The sequence below is a fragment of the Pelophylax lessonae genome (assembly GCF_965119305.1).
Source record: "Pelophylax lessonae genome assembly, chromosome: 7".
Lineage (NCBI taxonomy): Eukaryota > Metazoa > Chordata > Amphibia > Anura > Ranidae > Pelophylax > Pelophylax lessonae.
In genome coordinates, this window is record NC_138774.1 from 234,056,847 (window position 1) to 234,074,227 (window position 17,381).

At 43.4% G+C, this 17,381-nt stretch overlaps 1 protein-coding gene across 1 annotated transcript in view; it reads left to right on the forward strand.

Moving 5' to 3' along the window:
• HUWE1 (HECT, UBA and WWE domain containing E3 ubiquitin protein ligase 1) overlaps positions 1–17,381 on the forward strand; it is a 484,118-nt gene that overhangs the window by 303,328 nt on the left and 163,409 nt on the right. Inside the window, exons 49-57 of the mRNA XM_082264230.1 lie at positions 943–1,088; positions 1,183–1,240; positions 2,846–2,941; positions 3,572–3,705; positions 3,798–3,966; positions 4,064–4,292; positions 4,693–4,871; positions 5,016–5,105; positions 16,135–16,289. Coding sequence (XP_082120356.1) covers positions 943–1,088; positions 1,183–1,240; positions 2,846–2,941; positions 3,572–3,705; positions 3,798–3,966; positions 4,064–4,292; positions 4,693–4,871; positions 5,016–5,105; positions 16,135–16,289 — 1,256 coding nt within the window. The remainder of the gene's footprint in view (positions 1–942; positions 1,089–1,182; positions 1,241–2,845; positions 2,942–3,571; positions 3,706–3,797; positions 3,967–4,063; positions 4,293–4,692; positions 4,872–5,015; positions 5,106–16,134; positions 16,290–17,381) is intronic.

The window sequence follows — 17,381 nt, forward strand, 5'->3', positions numbered from 1 at the left end:
CCCCCTTTTTTTTTTAATCACTTTTATTCCTATTACAAGAAACATACAAATTCCTTGTAATAGGAATAAGGCATGACAGGTCCTCTTTATGGAGACATCTGGGGTCAATAAGACCCCAGATTTTTTTCCTGAAAATTTGCGTTTAATAAACAGTTGTGCAAATTAATGTGAAACATAAATTTGCAGCAATCTCCTTTTTATTCTACAGGCCCTCTGCTTTCAGAAAATAATGTTCTGGTGGTGTAAATTTTATTTGCAAAAACTACGATTTTTGCATGTATTTGAAAAAAAAATGCTCTGAACTGGTTAAGTTTGCTGTGCAGTTTAAAGTGTAACTGGAAATGTAATACCCCCCCCAGCTCAAGTGATGTAGGGTCATAGGGAAACTGTCTCGATCGCCAGCCGCCATCATTGGCTGGGTAGGTATGATTTCAGTTCAATCCGGTTCTGTATTGCCAAATTAGTACAGTGAGCTGCTTGTACAGTGAACCTACTGTACAAGGGTGCACAGGCTGGTAAGCGATAAAGAAGAATCCTGCTTGTCCTCCAAGTTTATTTTCATAGGCTAAAGTTACACTGTGAAGTGGGGTCTACTGCTGATCTGAAGAGGCAAAATAGAAAGATGAAACTAAAATCTAGACATTTCAATAAAAACAAGGTTTCTCTTACGTATATGGTACATTATTGGGTAAAACAAGCTAACGTGTGAAGAGAGATTTTGTTTAGGCATCAGTGTCAAACAGATATCCTGTTCTGTATTCTACTTTAGGCAGATTTTGCTTGTTAAGTTATTGCTGTAATTTAATATAGTTTTGAATACAAGAGACATGCGTATTGAGTATTGGGGCCAATCTGATTGGCAATAGTCATGAATTTTTATATTTTTGTCTAACATTTGTTAGTGTCTTTCTATCAGTTTAAACCTAATCATTTTTCTTCAAGGTGAAACTGGTGCTGAAGCCCAGGAGGAGGACCCGGACGTTGCCCAGGCTGAAGTGACAGATGGGGATATTATGGATGGTGAGGCAGAGACTGACACTGTGGTAATTGCAGGGCAGCCAGAAGTTCTTACCACTCAGGAGATGCAGGTGAGCAAATTTCCCAGCATAGCTGCCACTGCAGTGAGGTTGGTCGACATGGGTGAATTTCTATAACTTCCTGTGTAATTTCATTTTAATTCAGGTGGAGACTGAACTAGAAGATCTTATTGATGAACTTCTGGAGAGAGATGGTGCTGCAGGTAAACTACCTGTGTTTTTCATGTAACTGCCAATTTTCAGTCATTTATTAATTTCTTCATTACTTTGCAGTGTAAATACTACTTTGACATTCACCCTTGCAATTTTCTTATGGCACTTTTCCACTGCAAGAACCAGCTCGGCTCTACTCGGCCCTGCTTGGCCCGGTTTGCTTTTCCACTGCTGGTACCACATGGTACGGTGTTGGAACGGTTTGGTATGGTTTGCTTTTCCACTAAAGTAGTACTGATGTTAAGTGGGTGGGATAACAATGATTCTCTGACCAATCAGTGGGTAGTAGTGACTGCATGCAAAGGATTGTGGGATATGGTACTGGTATGGTACCTCTTGGAACCACAATCGAGGTGGTACTGTTTTAGAGAGCTGTACCGGTCGGTTCCATGCAGTGGAAAAGCGCCGCCGTACCGAACCGTTCCTACACCGTACCATGCGGTACCAGCAGTGGAAAAGCACAAAAGCGAGCCGAACCGTTCGGTTCCATGCAGTGGAAAAGCGCCATTAGTTAAACTGGCTTTAAATGTTTATTATATTGGTTATCGTTCATTGAGGTTATCGTTCATTGAGGATACATCCCTATGGGGATAGCCTCTATGCTCCACAAAGCATTGACTAAAAGAAAGTTGACTTATGAACTTCATCCCATTGGTTTTTAGGTGATTGAATTACTGCACTGCCTTAATTCTTCACTTGTGGACGAGCACTAATTTTTCTGACTTGGTATTTTGTCCTATAGCTTAATCATAGAAATGAGGGGTCCCACATTTTTGTGTGAATATCTTACCATTTATAAATTGTCAGGTGCTGCCCTCTATACATATTAGAAATGTGTTGCCCTCTATACATATTAGTTGAGCAGAATTAAAGTGATTTGTACAGTACGTTCACCTTGTAAAACAGCCCATTTAGTTGAAAATAGAAATGAAAGGCAAAACATTTCTGTGTGTTTGTATGTATATGTAGTATATATGTGTGTGTGTGTGTGTGTGTGTGTGTGTGTGTGTGTGTGTATATATATATATATATATATATATATATATATATATATATATATATATATATATATATATATATATATATATATATATATATATATATATATATATATATAAAATCTTTTTTACTCCCTTTTTTGGAAGTGATCATATTTTCTCTGTTCTCAGCTGCATAAGAGTTGGGAGAGGAGAAGCAGCAGCACACTGAGCTTCCTAGTGAATGGCTGTGCAGCAGGGGGGCATGTCAGGATAAGTCTGGTCGTTTGATGAGAGTACACGGAGTTCCCAGCACAGCTAGAGAACTGACCACAGTGTGCTCTTGCTAGTGCACAAAGAGAATAGTATACTTTCTCATACAAGTACATGGTACAGTAGGCACATATCAGGAAAAAAAAGCTTTTGACAAATATTGCCTTTATTAGCCATCAGCAAGAAAGGAGGAAAAGTGAAATCTAACCAACTGGGATTGAGACCACACTAAACATAGGCCGAGTTCTACACTAAACATAGGCCGAGTTCTAAAGTTTGATCTGAACTTTAACATTAAAGCATTAGCTATCTCAAAACTTAATTTGCTGCTTTCTCTTTCTGTAGTAAGTCGTGTTGAAGATGAGTCGCAGGAGGATGTGCTGATGGATGAAGCACCCACAAATTTGAGCCAGGCTTCCACACTCCAGGCCAACAGGGAAGGTTAGCAAAACCTTAACAGTACTGCATTAGTAGTTTTGTTAAAAAGCTTTCTATTTGTAAGGCGTTGATTTTATTTTTTATCCCTGCCTATCAACTGCAGTGTTTAGATAAATCAGTTGACTGTTATTAGCTTAAAGAAAAATGATAAATTGGTTAAAAAGTGTACTGTATTAAGTAGTAGTTGCTATCTTGTCTTTTTTGTCCAAAACTGCTGCTACTTGCACAGCATACATATGACGAGTACATTGTTTGCGCTTTGCTCCTTCTAGTTACAGGAAATCTGCTCCAATATAAAAGTTGTAGTTGTCTAACTGACACAAATCTGTCTGCCCTTCTAGTTTAGGCACTTGCCATTTCTGGTGGTGCACAGAGTGCAAGAAAATGTAGCCTTTGCCTGACCAATGCTCTTTTATGAAGACAAAAAGGCAGGCTTATTTTGCATGTTGCAGTGTGCTGTTTTTTTTAACCTTGCAGTTGGATTTAAAAAAAAAAAAAAAGGTGCAATTATTAAACCATTTTTTTCACTTTGAAACAGTTTGTTGGTAATATGTTGTGTTGCAACCTGTGATTAAATCACAAAGGGTTATGATTTCATCAGCATTATAACTTTCCATTTATCCCCTCTAACAGACTCGATGAACATCCTAGACCCAGAAGATGAAGAGGAGCACACCCAAGAAGAGGATAGCAGTGGCAGTAATGAAGATGAAGATGACAGTCAGGAAGAGGAGGAGGAAGAGGAGGAGGAGGATGAAGATGATCAGGTACATTTGACTCCTTATCTGTTGTTGATCATAGATTTCAGATTTTTTTTTTCCCCCATTATTTTGGTAACTGAATGTCATGGACTGTTTAGGATGATGAAGAGGGTGAGGAAGGAGATGAAGATGATGATGATGACTGCTCAGAGATGGAGCTGGATGAGGATTACCCTGACATGAACGCATCCCCTCTTGTACGCTTTGAGAGGTTTGACAGGGAAGATGACCTCATCATAGAGTTTGATAACATGTTCTCCAGTGCCAGTAAGTATTTGTTTTTTTGTTTTTTTTTATGAAGTCGGTTTATGAAGTCAAAGATTCATAGTAATGTCAGGCTCGTGCTTTTCTTCTACTCCTCTAGCTGACATCCCTCCTTCACCTGGTAACATTCCTGCCACTCATCCTCTAATGGTACGTCATGCAGACCATGGATCTCTCACAATAGGCAGTGGGAATTCCACAAATCGCTTAGCACAAGGCATTGGTAGAAGCCAACGTACGCTTCGACAGATTACCGCCAATGCTGGCCACACGATACATGTTCACTATCCTGGAAACCGACAACCAAACCCTCCTTTAATATTGCAAAGGTAAAAGAGGCGGCACTCTGTGGAAACTGGTCACGTGTGTTTGAAATCTGAATTAAATGTGTTTCCTGTAATTGTAAGAAGGTTATACCTGTGTTTATCACTTGGGAAACAAGTCTCCAGCTCATTATATTATTATGGGCTGTAAACTGGCATAGCGGGGAAGGCTGTTGTACAGGTTTTAGTGCCAATCTCGGACATTGTCTTCATGGGATTAGTGTACTCATGATGTCGTTCTACAGCTTAAATATTCATGGTAGGTTAATTAGCATCTGACCATAATGATTCTAGTGAATGTGTGTGTTTTTATAGAACACAGAGAAGGACAATTATTTGCATGTTACTTTACTTTTTGTATTGGGTAGATGCTTCAGGTTTGCTAATTCGTTTTTCTGAAATGCAGGTTGCTTGGCCCTTCAGCTGCTGCAGACATCTTGCAGCTCAGCAGCAGTCTTCCCCTTCAGAGTCGTGGCCGGGCACGTCTACTTGTTGGCAATGATGACGTTCACATTATAGCTCGCTCTGATGATGAATTGCTGGATGACTTCTTTCATGACCAGAGTACAGCGACCAGCCAGGCAGGTTAGTGACTCAAGCAAAAAAAAAAGCTCATTTATTTTGAAAAGCGCTCAACAACGTGATGTGTATGACATCTTGGTATATTTTTTTTTCAAGGCAAGTAAACTTTTTTTTTTTTTCCTCCTCCCCCCCCCCCCCCTCCTGCAGGCACTCTATCCAGTATTCCAACTGCACTTACACGGTGGACAGAAGAATGTAAGGTGTTAGATGCTGAGAGCATGCATGATTGTGTGTCAGGTAAGCAAACATTTGATTTTTGTGTATCTTTTTTTCTTTTTTTTTTTGCCTCGTTTGTGTGACACACCGAATGTGTTAGTAAATAGGTTTTCTTGTACTTTATGTTGGACAGAGCATCTTCATATTCATAACCATGGGGTTATGCTGCCACCTTCATGTGATTGGATACTTGGTGGGGGGGGGGGGGGGAGAGACAGGAAGAGTCCTCTCCCAGATTGAACTCCTCCCTATTAGGCAAGGCTGGTGTCTTAGGTAATGGTCAAGTCTGCACAAAAATAGCTTCTCAACGTTACCATCTGGAATTAGGAGAGACTGCCTTTATGGCTTGGCTGGATACTTGTATTATGACTTTTTCATTGCTCAGGGAATTGATACCTGGTCCCTGCACTGGACACGTGGATGGCCTGTTACCGGTCAGCACAGGACCCTGTGCAGTAATATATGGTCTAGAGGTTAGGGTTCAAAAGACCACCATGATGGGTGAAGATTGGTTCCTTCATGGGGTCCAGCATCAGGAATGGTGGCTACCTTGTGGTAATCCCCATTCTGGTACCTGTGCCTTGACTAGTGATAACCACCCTATTCCCCAGGTTGAAGGCACTGTGTAGTTTATTGTTATTTAGGTCAGAGACCCTTTAATTCACAATAGTGTTAAACTACACGTTTTTACTTTGTTTTGGTTCACTAGTAACTCCGGGGCTCCTCTGAGCACTCCATAGCAGTGGCGGAGCTTAGGCGCGTTCCAGGTAGCCTCTTCTCCCCGCCCTGTACATTTTCCTGCTCTGGTGAAACCAAGGCCTCAGGGTGAGGCTTGGCAGGGAATTTGTCACATGGGTGGAGTTTTTTGGGAGGTGGCTATCTTGTGTTATATGCACCTGGGTACTGTGACAAGACGACCGAGGAGACAGTTCTGTGGGACTACAGGTTGCAGCAGATCTTCCCAGCATAGAATTACAGGTCGCAGCAGTACCTTGTGGTGACTACTAGTCTCAGCAAAGTATACCAACGACCTTTCTGGTTGAGGTAGGAAGGGAACTGACTAGATAAGGGTGCCCTGACAAAAAGTTTGTACTAGCACACAGGTGGTCTTGCAATTTGGTGCCCCTTAGCTGACTCAGACCACTATATTATTCGCAAGAGTCCCTGTAATTCTTCAACATGCCATGTTTTGCATGCAACAGAGAGGAAGCAATGTAGTGGTTTCTTGGTCTGAAAAACCTGTAGCTAGGGAGAAACATGAACCTCCCCCCTTACAATGTATCCCCTGGGGATCAGTTTGTTCTAAGTGGCTCTGACTCTTTTCCACTCTCCGGCATCTCTGCTACCTCCAGGGGTACCTTCTTTCAGGTCATTTGGGGTATGGAAGGAATTTTAATCTCTCCCTGGGGTTCAACAGCAGCTTTCTGGAGTACTTGCTGGTTTGGACCTCCTGTGTCCTGTCAACATAAACATTTCCTCTCCCCCTCCATAATATTGTAACCAGAAGAATTCTCATTCAAGGAATCTGCTCATGAAAAACCCCAGGCTAAGTGGGGTTTTTTTTTTTTTTTTTCAGATCCAAAATGGCTTTGTGAGTTGTACCAGAAGTTGTCTGAACAAATTTAAAGTTCCCACTTTCTAGGTTGTCTAATCCAAAGCTATTAGTATTTGGATTTTTGCAGCTGCCACAAGATCATCAATCTTTCCCTTTACTTCCTCATTTAAAGGATGTTTTGTACGCGTACTGGGCTCATCCTTCCAAGGTGTTCGCTCTGCCAAAAATGTTTTCTCCACACTACCTTATGGAGAGCAAGTTCACTAAGAAAGGGAGTATGCCTTCGTTGCCCACTGGACCTTTTCCAGTCTGAAGTACATCAGAGGCTGGCACAGAGTATGATCGAGACTAATTGCCTCACACTCTTTGGTGCAGGTCTTTGTGCAAAGCATTACGCGCATTGTTGCATCAGTTAAGACACTGACTCTGTGGAACCTCAACTTAGTACATTGTTTTGCAGACATCTCCATTTTAACCCATTCAGGATATTCCTTTATTCCTGATTCGAAAGATTTTTTTTTTTTTTGGTTTCTACTACTTTGACTCGCTAAGTTTTAGAATTCGCTTTTAAGGGATCGTCCTGGTGCTCCACTTTGAAAAGATAGTGTTACGGCTGTGTTTTTTGCCTAGGGGGGTTTTGGCTTGATCCCAACCAAGACATTGTGTTCTCTTCTGTCTTAAAGCCTTTAGACGCCCGAGTGAAGGCTCTTCTAACCTTGGAGCAATCAAAGCAGAGCTTAAAACGGAACTTTACCCATAACAACTTGATAAATGTTTTTTAGCAAGGAACATACATTCCACATAATTATGCTACCCAAGTTAGTGTGTTCTGTAAATTGCTTCCAGCATTGTTCCTGTTCTTTTGCTGGAGACCCTGAACAGCAGTAAATCATAAAGCGGAACTAAATCCATTGATTTACAATTTCCAAAAACTTTTGCTTTGCTTGTGTCACATTTCAAATCACATTTGCTTGGGTCCTCAAACTGTCAAACCATCGTATATTTGGTGTCCTAACTAATCACATATCCAGCACCATGGCAACTGCAGATCAAACCGAGACTAATATATCAGCTTCCTTGGTTGTACAGTAGGGATGTAACGATATCAAAATCTCACGGTACGATACAATTTCGATATTGACCTCACGGTACGATATTTATTGCGATATTGTGGAAAAGCTCACGGTATTGTTAAATAGCTCACGATAGTGTTTGTAATGATAATAGCGAAAAAATACCGACATTTATTCTGCTTTTGCCAGTCAACAGGCAATTTATTGTTGCATTTATGGATCTATTGACAACATAAAACAGTAAAACAGTAACACTGATCACATATAGTGACTGCTTGCTTAAAGTGCAAGTTGTAGTCAGGATTGAACATCAATATATTCTCATATAGTAATTAAGAAGCAGCTAGAACAATTGTAAACTAGTAAACAAACATTAGGCAATTCCCTTTAAGTGCAAACAAAGATCAAGTAAGTCAGGAAATGTGCAAGGCAAATATAAAGGCAGCCTTTAGAAAAAAGATTAGAACAGTAAAAAAATCTTTAAACTGTCTGGCAAAAAGCCTTCTGAAAAACACTGAACTATCCTTTAGCTAATGTTCAAGTTTTTCTTTAGAAAAATCAAAAGATCTACATTGCAAGGGAGAAGAAGAGACCTCTGGGCATTTACAATATCCCCTGCTGTTGAAAATACCCTTTCACTGGGCACTGAGGTAGCGGGTATACACAGGTAGGTCTTTGCTAATGAAGACAGAATAGGATACCGCCCTGCATTGTCTCTCCACCACTTAAGAGGGCAAGCAGACAGAGAAACTAATGCTTCTTTGCAGTAAGAGTCAACTTCTGCCTGAATTCCACCTGTGACTTGATTACTGCTAAAAGAAGAGCCAAGGAGGTCCTCAAGGGCATGCTTCTTAAGAGGAGGCACATAGCTCGTGCTGCTGTCGTCCAGATCTGCTGGTGCTGGATGTGGGCTACTGGGCAGCACATCATCTTGGTCCTGGTTCATAAATGATAAAAAGACATTATATCAGCATTTTATTGTATTTCTCTCAATTTTCTCTATGGCACAGCGTTAACATTTTTTACCTGTTGTTCCATCTGTGATGCTTTGAACTTTATTCTTTCAAAGACGTCCTCTCTCTCTCCACTGCCTAGATGTTGCAAGGTCCGAAAGCGTGGATCCAAAGCACTGCTCTCCTGCATGAACTTTTCATCCTCTCCTTGGTATCTGTCAGTAAGATCCTTCAGAATGGCTACCTTCATCTGAGCAATGAAATTTGAGTCATGATTATCTGTGGCCATGCTGTCTTGAATCATTTGTTTTAGTGGTGAAATGAGAGATATTGTTGGTTGCAACTCATCACAGAGAACAGTTGTGGCCTTTTTTATTGGTAAAAGAATCTTCACAAGATCCTCTGCATTTGCAATGTCAGATGTGTCCAAAGTGTCAATTTCACGTGACTTGTGTCTCAGTTCATCACTCAGTAGGGCTGCAGCAACAGCTTGTTGCTGTTCAAGGTAGCGCTCCACCATGTCCAGAGAGCTATTCCATCTTGTCACTACATCAATAATGAGTTTATGTACAGGGAGATTGAGTAGTTTTTGTTTGGTGGTCAGCACGGCTGTGGCTGTAGAACTGCGGTGAAAAAAACTTGCTACACGTCTGACTCTACCGAGGAGGCGGCTCATTGCGTTGATCTTTAAACCTGCTTGGGAGGCCAGGTTTAGTGTGTGCGCAAAGCACCGTATGTGAGGGGACAGTTCGGCTTCCTTTACTGCTACTCGCATGTTGCTTGCGTTGTCAGTAACAACAGCGATCCTTGTTCCAATCTTGTCCAGCCCCCACTCTTTGACTGCAGATTTAAGGACTTCGGCTATGTTTACGCCAGTGTGTGATTCGCTAAGCTGTCTAGTTTGTAAAACGTAACTCTGCATTTCCCATTCACTCGTCAAAACATGTGCCGTAATAGTGATGTAACTGTGAGTCGCTCTGGAAGTCCATCCATCAGTGGTAATAGCAATGCACTCAGACTGTTTAAGGTTCAACATGACACGTTCTTTTGTCTCACGGTAAAGAGCAGGGAACACAGTTTGACTAAAATGAGCCCGCGATGGCATTTGATACCTCGGCTCAAGCTTGGCCACTAACCTTTTAAATCCTTTGCCATCTACTGCACTAAAGGGACGTAAATCACACGCTATGTATTCCGCGATGTACCTCGTGATTTCTTGAGCCCTTGCGCTGTTGTGTGGCATTGGCATAGTTGTTGAAAATGCCTCCTTCAGGGTTTTTTGACCGCCGGGCAGGACTTTTTTTGTGAGAGAAGAATCCGCAAACTTTTCGGGATGATGGGTCGTCAGATGACTTCGCATGTTGCTTGTGTTTCCTGTGTTGTATCGCAGTTTACTGTGGCAGTGCTTGCACATAGTCCATTGTCTGTCCACCACCTTCTCTCCTTTTGCGTTTTTTGACGCAGCGAAACCAAAATGTTTCCAGACATCTGATTTAAAAGCTGCAGGGGCTGGCACAATCTCAAATTTTAATTCGGGGTTGTTGTTTTCATCCTTACAACTTGTATTGCTGTCGGCCTCGGCCTCGGCCATGCTGGCTTGCTGACTGTGAGCTTGTGGACTGGACAGCGTGCAGCGTGCAATCCTTAAATAAATAAATAATAACACAGAATAAAACCTCTCAGTAGGTAATGCGATCCTCTGCACTGGCAGGATGCAATATACAATAAAATCAAGATATGCTGCTACTTCCAATTTAATTCCAATGTAAAAATATATACTAGTATAATATTATAGTATAGATGTCCAAAGGTATTTCTACTTTAGTAGCGCTAGCGCAATAGAAGGATAAACCTCCTAAAGGTGCAAACAAAGTGCTGTCTAATCAAATCAATGTCATCAAAAAGTCTCTATTAAAGTTAAACCGCACAGCACACTCTGTAGAGGATCCGTGCTGATAGGACCACCATATGTCATTGTCTGAGTGATAAGTGATAATTGACAAGTGCTGGCACTGCTGGGGTTGGGTTAGGGTTACGGTATGGCCAAAAAGCTCACCAGAGAGATCACCACCATGCCTGACCATGACCACACTCTCATGGATTAATAGGCAGAAACAGCATGTGGCACTGTCTCCAACATCACCAGGCAGGCAGCAGCAAATAAAAAATGTGCTGAGTTCACTGAAAGATTGCTTGAGTGTAATGGCTTCTCTCTGTCCTTTATGGGCCTTCAGTGACCCCCTCAACAGTTGTGTGTCAGACAAAAATGCCCCTAACATCATTGATGGTCAGTGAGAAGAATGCCCCACCTAGTTAAAGTAGTAGTACTTTTACTTTGCAGAGTCGCCCACGCCCCAGCAGACAGCCCAGAGTGAGAGAACATCCAGCCTGAGGGCAGGGATCATCATCAATGAGGCCTGCAGGACTATTATACTTACTCACTGTACATTGAGAAGAACAGTGCTAAGAAGAGAAGAGGTCACAGGTGCCATGCTAGTGGGGGAGTGGACAAGAGCATGAGGCCCAAAATGTGGTGTCACTGTCTTCTCATCTTAGAGAGAAGGGACTGTAATGTATATATTACAAAAGTGATTTTTTATGTGGCTCAGGCTTACTGGCTTAATGCTTTCACATATTTGCATCTTATTTCTTCATTGAAGAAATAAGTTTGCAAATATGTGAAAGCAAAGCCAGTAAGCCTGAGCCACATAAAAAATCACTTTTGTAATATATACATTACAGTCCCTTCTCTCTAAGATGAGAAGACAGTGACACCACATTTTGGGCCTCATGCTCTTGTCCACTCCCCACTAGCACGGCACCTGTGACCTGATACCTCTTCTCTTCTTAGCACTGTTCTTATTCTACTAGTACAATGAATGCAATTGCATGTCATCATGAATGATGACTTGAGTGGGGTCAGTGTGCATTGTTTTTTTTAATTACTTTCACTCACCGGCGGTCCGGTGTCTGTCTTGCCGTGGTACACCACTGCCTGGCTGCCAGGGATTCAGGGAAGCTGGCTCTGCTCCGCCGAGTCCGCCGCTCGGCGCTCTCATGCGCTGGCTCCGCCCCACAAGCCCGCCCACCACACTGCTCTAACCAACTGGCAGCCGCTCGCCTCGGCTCGGCCAGTAAGCAAGCAGCACAGCATAGTAAGACAGGAGCCGCCGAGCCGACGAGACACATAGAAAGAAGGCGGCCCATACCGTACACTCACCACGACGGTATCGGGCCATGCAAAACACCGCGATACCGCGATAGCGGTAATATCGTTACATGCCTATTGTACAGTAGATTGGCCTCTACAAATTTGGCAGTGCCTAAATATAGCAACTGAGCATGTCCAGGGCAAGGTGAGAGTGTATTACTGGATGTTAAACAATGTAGGCACTTATTTTTAATGTTTTACATAACTAAACCTGCAAAAGGGATCTAGCAGGACTTCATTTTCTGACTAAAGTTCCACTTTAAACAAACTTTCTCTACCGTCCATCGACAGACGCAGCCTCCTCTCCATCAGCTGAGTGGGTTTATGCTTCTCCCAACAGGAGTAGTCTAGGCAGGAAAATTTGAATACACATGCCCAGGGGACTGTCCCTCCCGGCATAAACCCCACTGCACAACCCAGCACATCAGTTTTTCTGCCTAGAGAAAGAGTAGACCTAGGGTTCCTGCTGGGACTCTGGTCTCGTTTATATTTTTATTTTTAGAATATTTTTTTAGTTTTCGAAACTCCCTTGCTAGTTGGTGTTCAGGGAAGAATTTCCTGGTGATCTACAAGCAACAATGCCGGCTGGGTCTTCGTACCGGATAATCTGGATCCTTATGGTCCCCCTAATCTGGCCTACGAGCATGAGCAGGTTATAGTTCCGAACTAGGTCTAGCCACGACGGTGCCCCCTTGTCCGGAGGGGGACAGGCCTGCGAGCGGATGCCTCGCTGGGACGAAACGACCTGGAACGCCCTGAGTCACAGCATACCCCTTGGCTGGCAGCGCCCCCACTTCAGGTGGGAGGCAGTCTGCCCGGAGCGGAGCCCACCCGGTCCATGGTATCTCTTTCCAGAGTTTTTACCAAGGTCCTAGCCCCTTTGCTGGCCTTGTGGCTATGACGAGATATCTCCATTGTGGGGTATCTGGAAGATCTCCTGTTGCGAGCAGTTTCCCATTCGGATCTGCTGGAAAACATCTCCATGACAATTTGGACCCTTCAGGACTTTGGGATCAATGTCACCACATCTGCCCTGACTCCATCTGTGCGGATCACCTATTTGGGGCTGATCCTTGACTCTGCTCTGGCTAGGGTCCTACTTCCCTTGCATAAGCTTAAGTTGCAGTCCAATTGCTGATGGAGGCCTATCAGTCCTCGCTGGCTTGCATGAAGGCCCTGGGTCTGATGTTCTCGACCTTCGAAGCAGTCCCGTTTGCTCAGTCTCACACAAGACAGCTGCAGAAAGAGATTCTGTCACAATGGAACCAGTCATTGGACCAGAAGATTTGGTTGAACCATCCCACAAAGTCGGCTCTCTTAGTGCATCCAGTCACCTGTCCTGTGCTATGGCAAGTCCTTCCTGCCTGTTTTGGACGGTGGTCACCACGGATGTGGAGTGCTGGGGAAGATCTGTGCTCAGGGGACTTGGGCGTCGGAAGAGTCTTCCTTGCTGATCAATATTCTGGAGCTGAGAGCGATCAAGCTCTGCCTGCTTCACTGGACGAGTCGGCTACACGGCTCTCCGGTTCGGGTCCAGTCGGACAATGCCATGGCTTACATCAATCATCAAGGGGGCACCAGGAGTGCCCTGGTGGTCTAGGAGGTGGCAGAGATTCTGACATGGGCGGAACACAATGTTTTCCGGCTCTTTCAGCAGTCCACGACCTGGGTGTGGAGAATTGGCAAGCGGATTACCTGAGCTGTTAGGTGTTGGATCAGGGGGAGTGGTCCCTGCATCCGGAGATGTTTCGCATCCTGTGTGTCAGGTGGGGGTCCCCAGACGTGGATCTGTTTGTGTCTCGCCTCAACAGGAAAGTTCAGAGGTTTGTGACCAGCTCTCGGAATCCTCTGGCCAATGCCACAAACACTCTGGTGGCTCCTTGGAGTCAGTTTTGCCTGATCTATGCCTTCCCTACACTCATTCTCCTGCCAAGGTTTCTTTGAAGGTTGGCGATTGAAGGCATTCCGGTTGTTCTGGTGGCACCAGACTGGTCTCGGCGGTCTTGGTACGCAGAGCTGGGAAAAATGGTCGTGGATCCTCCCATGGCATCTTCCTTTTGCGGGAAGATTTACTATCTCAAGGACCGATCTTGCATCCTGCTTTACGGTTGCTGGCTTTAACAGCTTGGCTGTTGAAAGCAAGGTGTTGAGGGATAGAGGTCTTTCTGATTTGGTGATTCCTATCCTTTTGAAGGCCAGGAGGTCGACATCTAGGAAGATCTATCATCGAGCGTGGGAATCGTACATTTCTTGGGGTGATTCGCTGCAGCCACACCCTTGCTTGTTTTCTATAGCTAGGGTTTTGGCCTTTTAAAAAAAAAAAAAAATGGGGTTAAACAGCGCTTGGCGTTGGGTACTATCAAGGGCCAGGTTTCAGCCTTGGCTATTTACTTCCAGCATCGGTTGGCTACTTGTTTGATTCGCACTTTAGGTCAGGGGGTGTGTCATCTGGCCCCCTTCAAGGAGATCCCCGTTACAGCCGTGGGATCTTAATCTGGTATTGTCGGTGCTTCAAAAGCCTCCTTTTGAGAATATTAGGGAGATTTCTCTGCTTTTTGTCGCTGAAGGTTGCCTTCCTAGTGGCTATCACTTCTGCCCACAGAGTCTGAGTTGGCGGTGTTGTCCTGTCGTTCGCCTTATTTGGTGGTCCACAGGGATAAGTGGTCCTCCGACCTAATCTGTCCTTTCTTCCTAAGGTGGTGTCGGATTTTCACCTGAATGAAGACATTGTGTAGCCTTCCTTATATCCTAAGTCTAAGCATCACAAGGAAGTTGCTTTGCACTCTCTGGATGTGGTTCAGGCGATAAGGGTTTATCTGACGGTTACTGAGTCCGTCAGGAGGTCGTTCTCTCTCTTTGTCCTTCCGGACAGTCCTCGCAAAGATTTGGTTGCATCCACTGCGACCATTTCGAGATGGATCAGGGAGACGGTTGTTCAGGCTTATTCACTCAAGGGTCAGGTTCCTCCTTTCCCTGTGAAGGCGCATTCTACTAGAGCGTGAGTGCCTCTTGGGTTTTTCACCATCTGGCCTCTGTTTTACAAGTTTGTAAGGCAGCGACTTGGTCATCTGTGCACACCTTTACCAATTTTTACAAGGTGGATTTGTTGGCTTCTTTAGATGCCTCCTTTTGGCCGCAAGGTTTTGCAGGCTGCTGTTTCCTAAGAGAATGTTTGTTTGTACTTTTCTTCTGGGTCTTTTATCTGGGTGAGCTCCTGTTTGAGCTCCATGTTGCCCGGTTGGCTAGGTTTAGCCTTTGGGAGTTGAAGTTACTGTCTGGTTGCGTTTTCCCACCCCTCATGCCTATACTGCTTTGGGACGTCCCACTCAACTCATGGAGATGGACGATAGAGAAAATAAGATTTTTGTAAGTTTTGAGAAAAAGATTTTACGGTATGATGTCCATCGACAGATGCAGCACCCTCTCCTCAGGGGTTGGCTCTGTTGTCTTCACTGCTTTTAAGCTAAACTGTTTTGCTGGGTTGTGCAGTGGGGGTTTATACCTGGAGGGACAGCCCCCTGGGCGCGTGTATTCATTTTCCTGCCTAGACTACTCCTGATAGGAGGAGCATAAACCCACTCAGCTCATGAAGATGAGGCTGCGACTGTCAATGGACATCAGAGAAAACGATTTTACGGTAAGATCTTACAAAAATCTATAACTAAAATCAGAGAACCACGTACACTTGCCCTAAAGATGCCAACATCCATGTGGTGTTTTTGTGTTTTTTTTTATTTTTGCTTTAAAGCGTAACTCTGAAAGTAAACGAAATGTATTCCTCAGTAGCCACAAAGTATATAAAACCGCTTTGTGCACTAAATTCCCTTGCAGATCCAGATATTAAAAAAAAAAAAAAGTGGTAACATCACTTTGCTGCATGTAGCTTGTGTAGGTAGAAGAGCTGTGGGAGGAGCCCAGTAGGCCCACCAGCTACATGCTACCTGCTGAAAACGACATAAGGGGGTCAGATACAAGACTACTCGCCATGCACAAGGAAAGAGGGATCGATAGAGACTCGTCTGTTATTTTACAAGGCTCCCACACAGAGGCATTGCTGTGCACTGGATTACTGCACAAATCTGGAATACATAAAGCACACCAACATTCAAGCAAGAGTACACATTCCTTTTATCCCTTAGTTAAGCTTTAATTGTGGTAAATTATTTGAGTTGAAATGCGTTAAAATATGCAAATGACACGTGCTTTTTTTTTTTATTGAATAGATGCCATTATTATTTTTTTTTTTTTTTCTCACCAGTGGTTAAAGTTCCTATAATTAATCATCTGGAAGCTCTACGTGATGAAGAGCTTGAAGAGCGAAGGGAGAAAAGGAGGAAACAACTGGCAGAAGAGGAGGCCAAAATGGCTGAAAAAGCCAAAGAAGAGAAAGAATCAAAGGAACAGAATACGCAGGTCTCTGTGCTGTATTTTTTATTTTTATATTTTATAAATATATCTTAAAGCGGTTGTATACTACCGGGAAAAAAAAAAAACCCTGCAAGACAAAGGCATAATGAGCTAGTATGCATCGCAAGTAGCCGGCAAGGAACTCTGATGGTCCGCCGGAACTCCAGAGCGCATGCGCCGCTAGCGTCAGCGGCTGCATGCAAGGAAAATATCTCCTAAACTGTGAAGGTTTAGGAGATATTAATTGTACCTACAGGTAAGCCTTATTATTGGCTTACCTGTAGGTAAAAGTCAAAAAATTAAGTATACTATCGCTTTGAAGGAAACCTGTCATCGGAACCTGCCCTTTTGAGCTTTACTTCTAAAAACAGCAGTTCCCTTGCATGCAGACCAATTACTGAGAATAAGAATGGAGAATCGAAGTCCTGACTTAAATTATTGCATTCTTGTTGTGGGTATTGATGCAAGGCAGTCAGGAAGTTAGGCATTTTCCTTTGGAAGACTTTTGCAGCCCCCATATGTTCTCAAAATGGCAGGTTTCCTTGTTTACATGCTAACTTGGCTCAAATAAGCATTTGTGTCACTAGATAAAAAAAAGTAAATGTACATCCTGTAATGAAAAGGTTTCATGTTCAGCTGTCACAAATCAGTCTTTACCTCCCTGGAAAAGCGAAGCTTGCTTAACTACCTCAATACTGGGCACTTAAACCCCCTTCTTTCCCAGACCAATTTTCAGCTTTTAGCGCTGTTGCAATTTGAATGACAATTGCGCGGTCATGCAACGCTGTACCTAAACCAAATTTTTTTCATTTTTTCCCCACAAATAGAGCTTTCTTTTGGTGGTATTTGATCACCGTCAGGTTTTTTCTTTTTTGGTGCACAAATAAAAAAAGACTGAAAAGTTTGAAAAAAAAAAATATTTTTTTGTTTAGGCTATAAAATTTTGTAAATAGATATGTTTTTTCCTGCACTGATGAGCACTGATGATGCTGCACTGACAGGCACTGATGAGGACACACTGATGGGGTGGCACTGATATGCAGCACTGATGGGCACTAATAGGTAGCACTGATATGCAACACTGATATGTGGCACTGA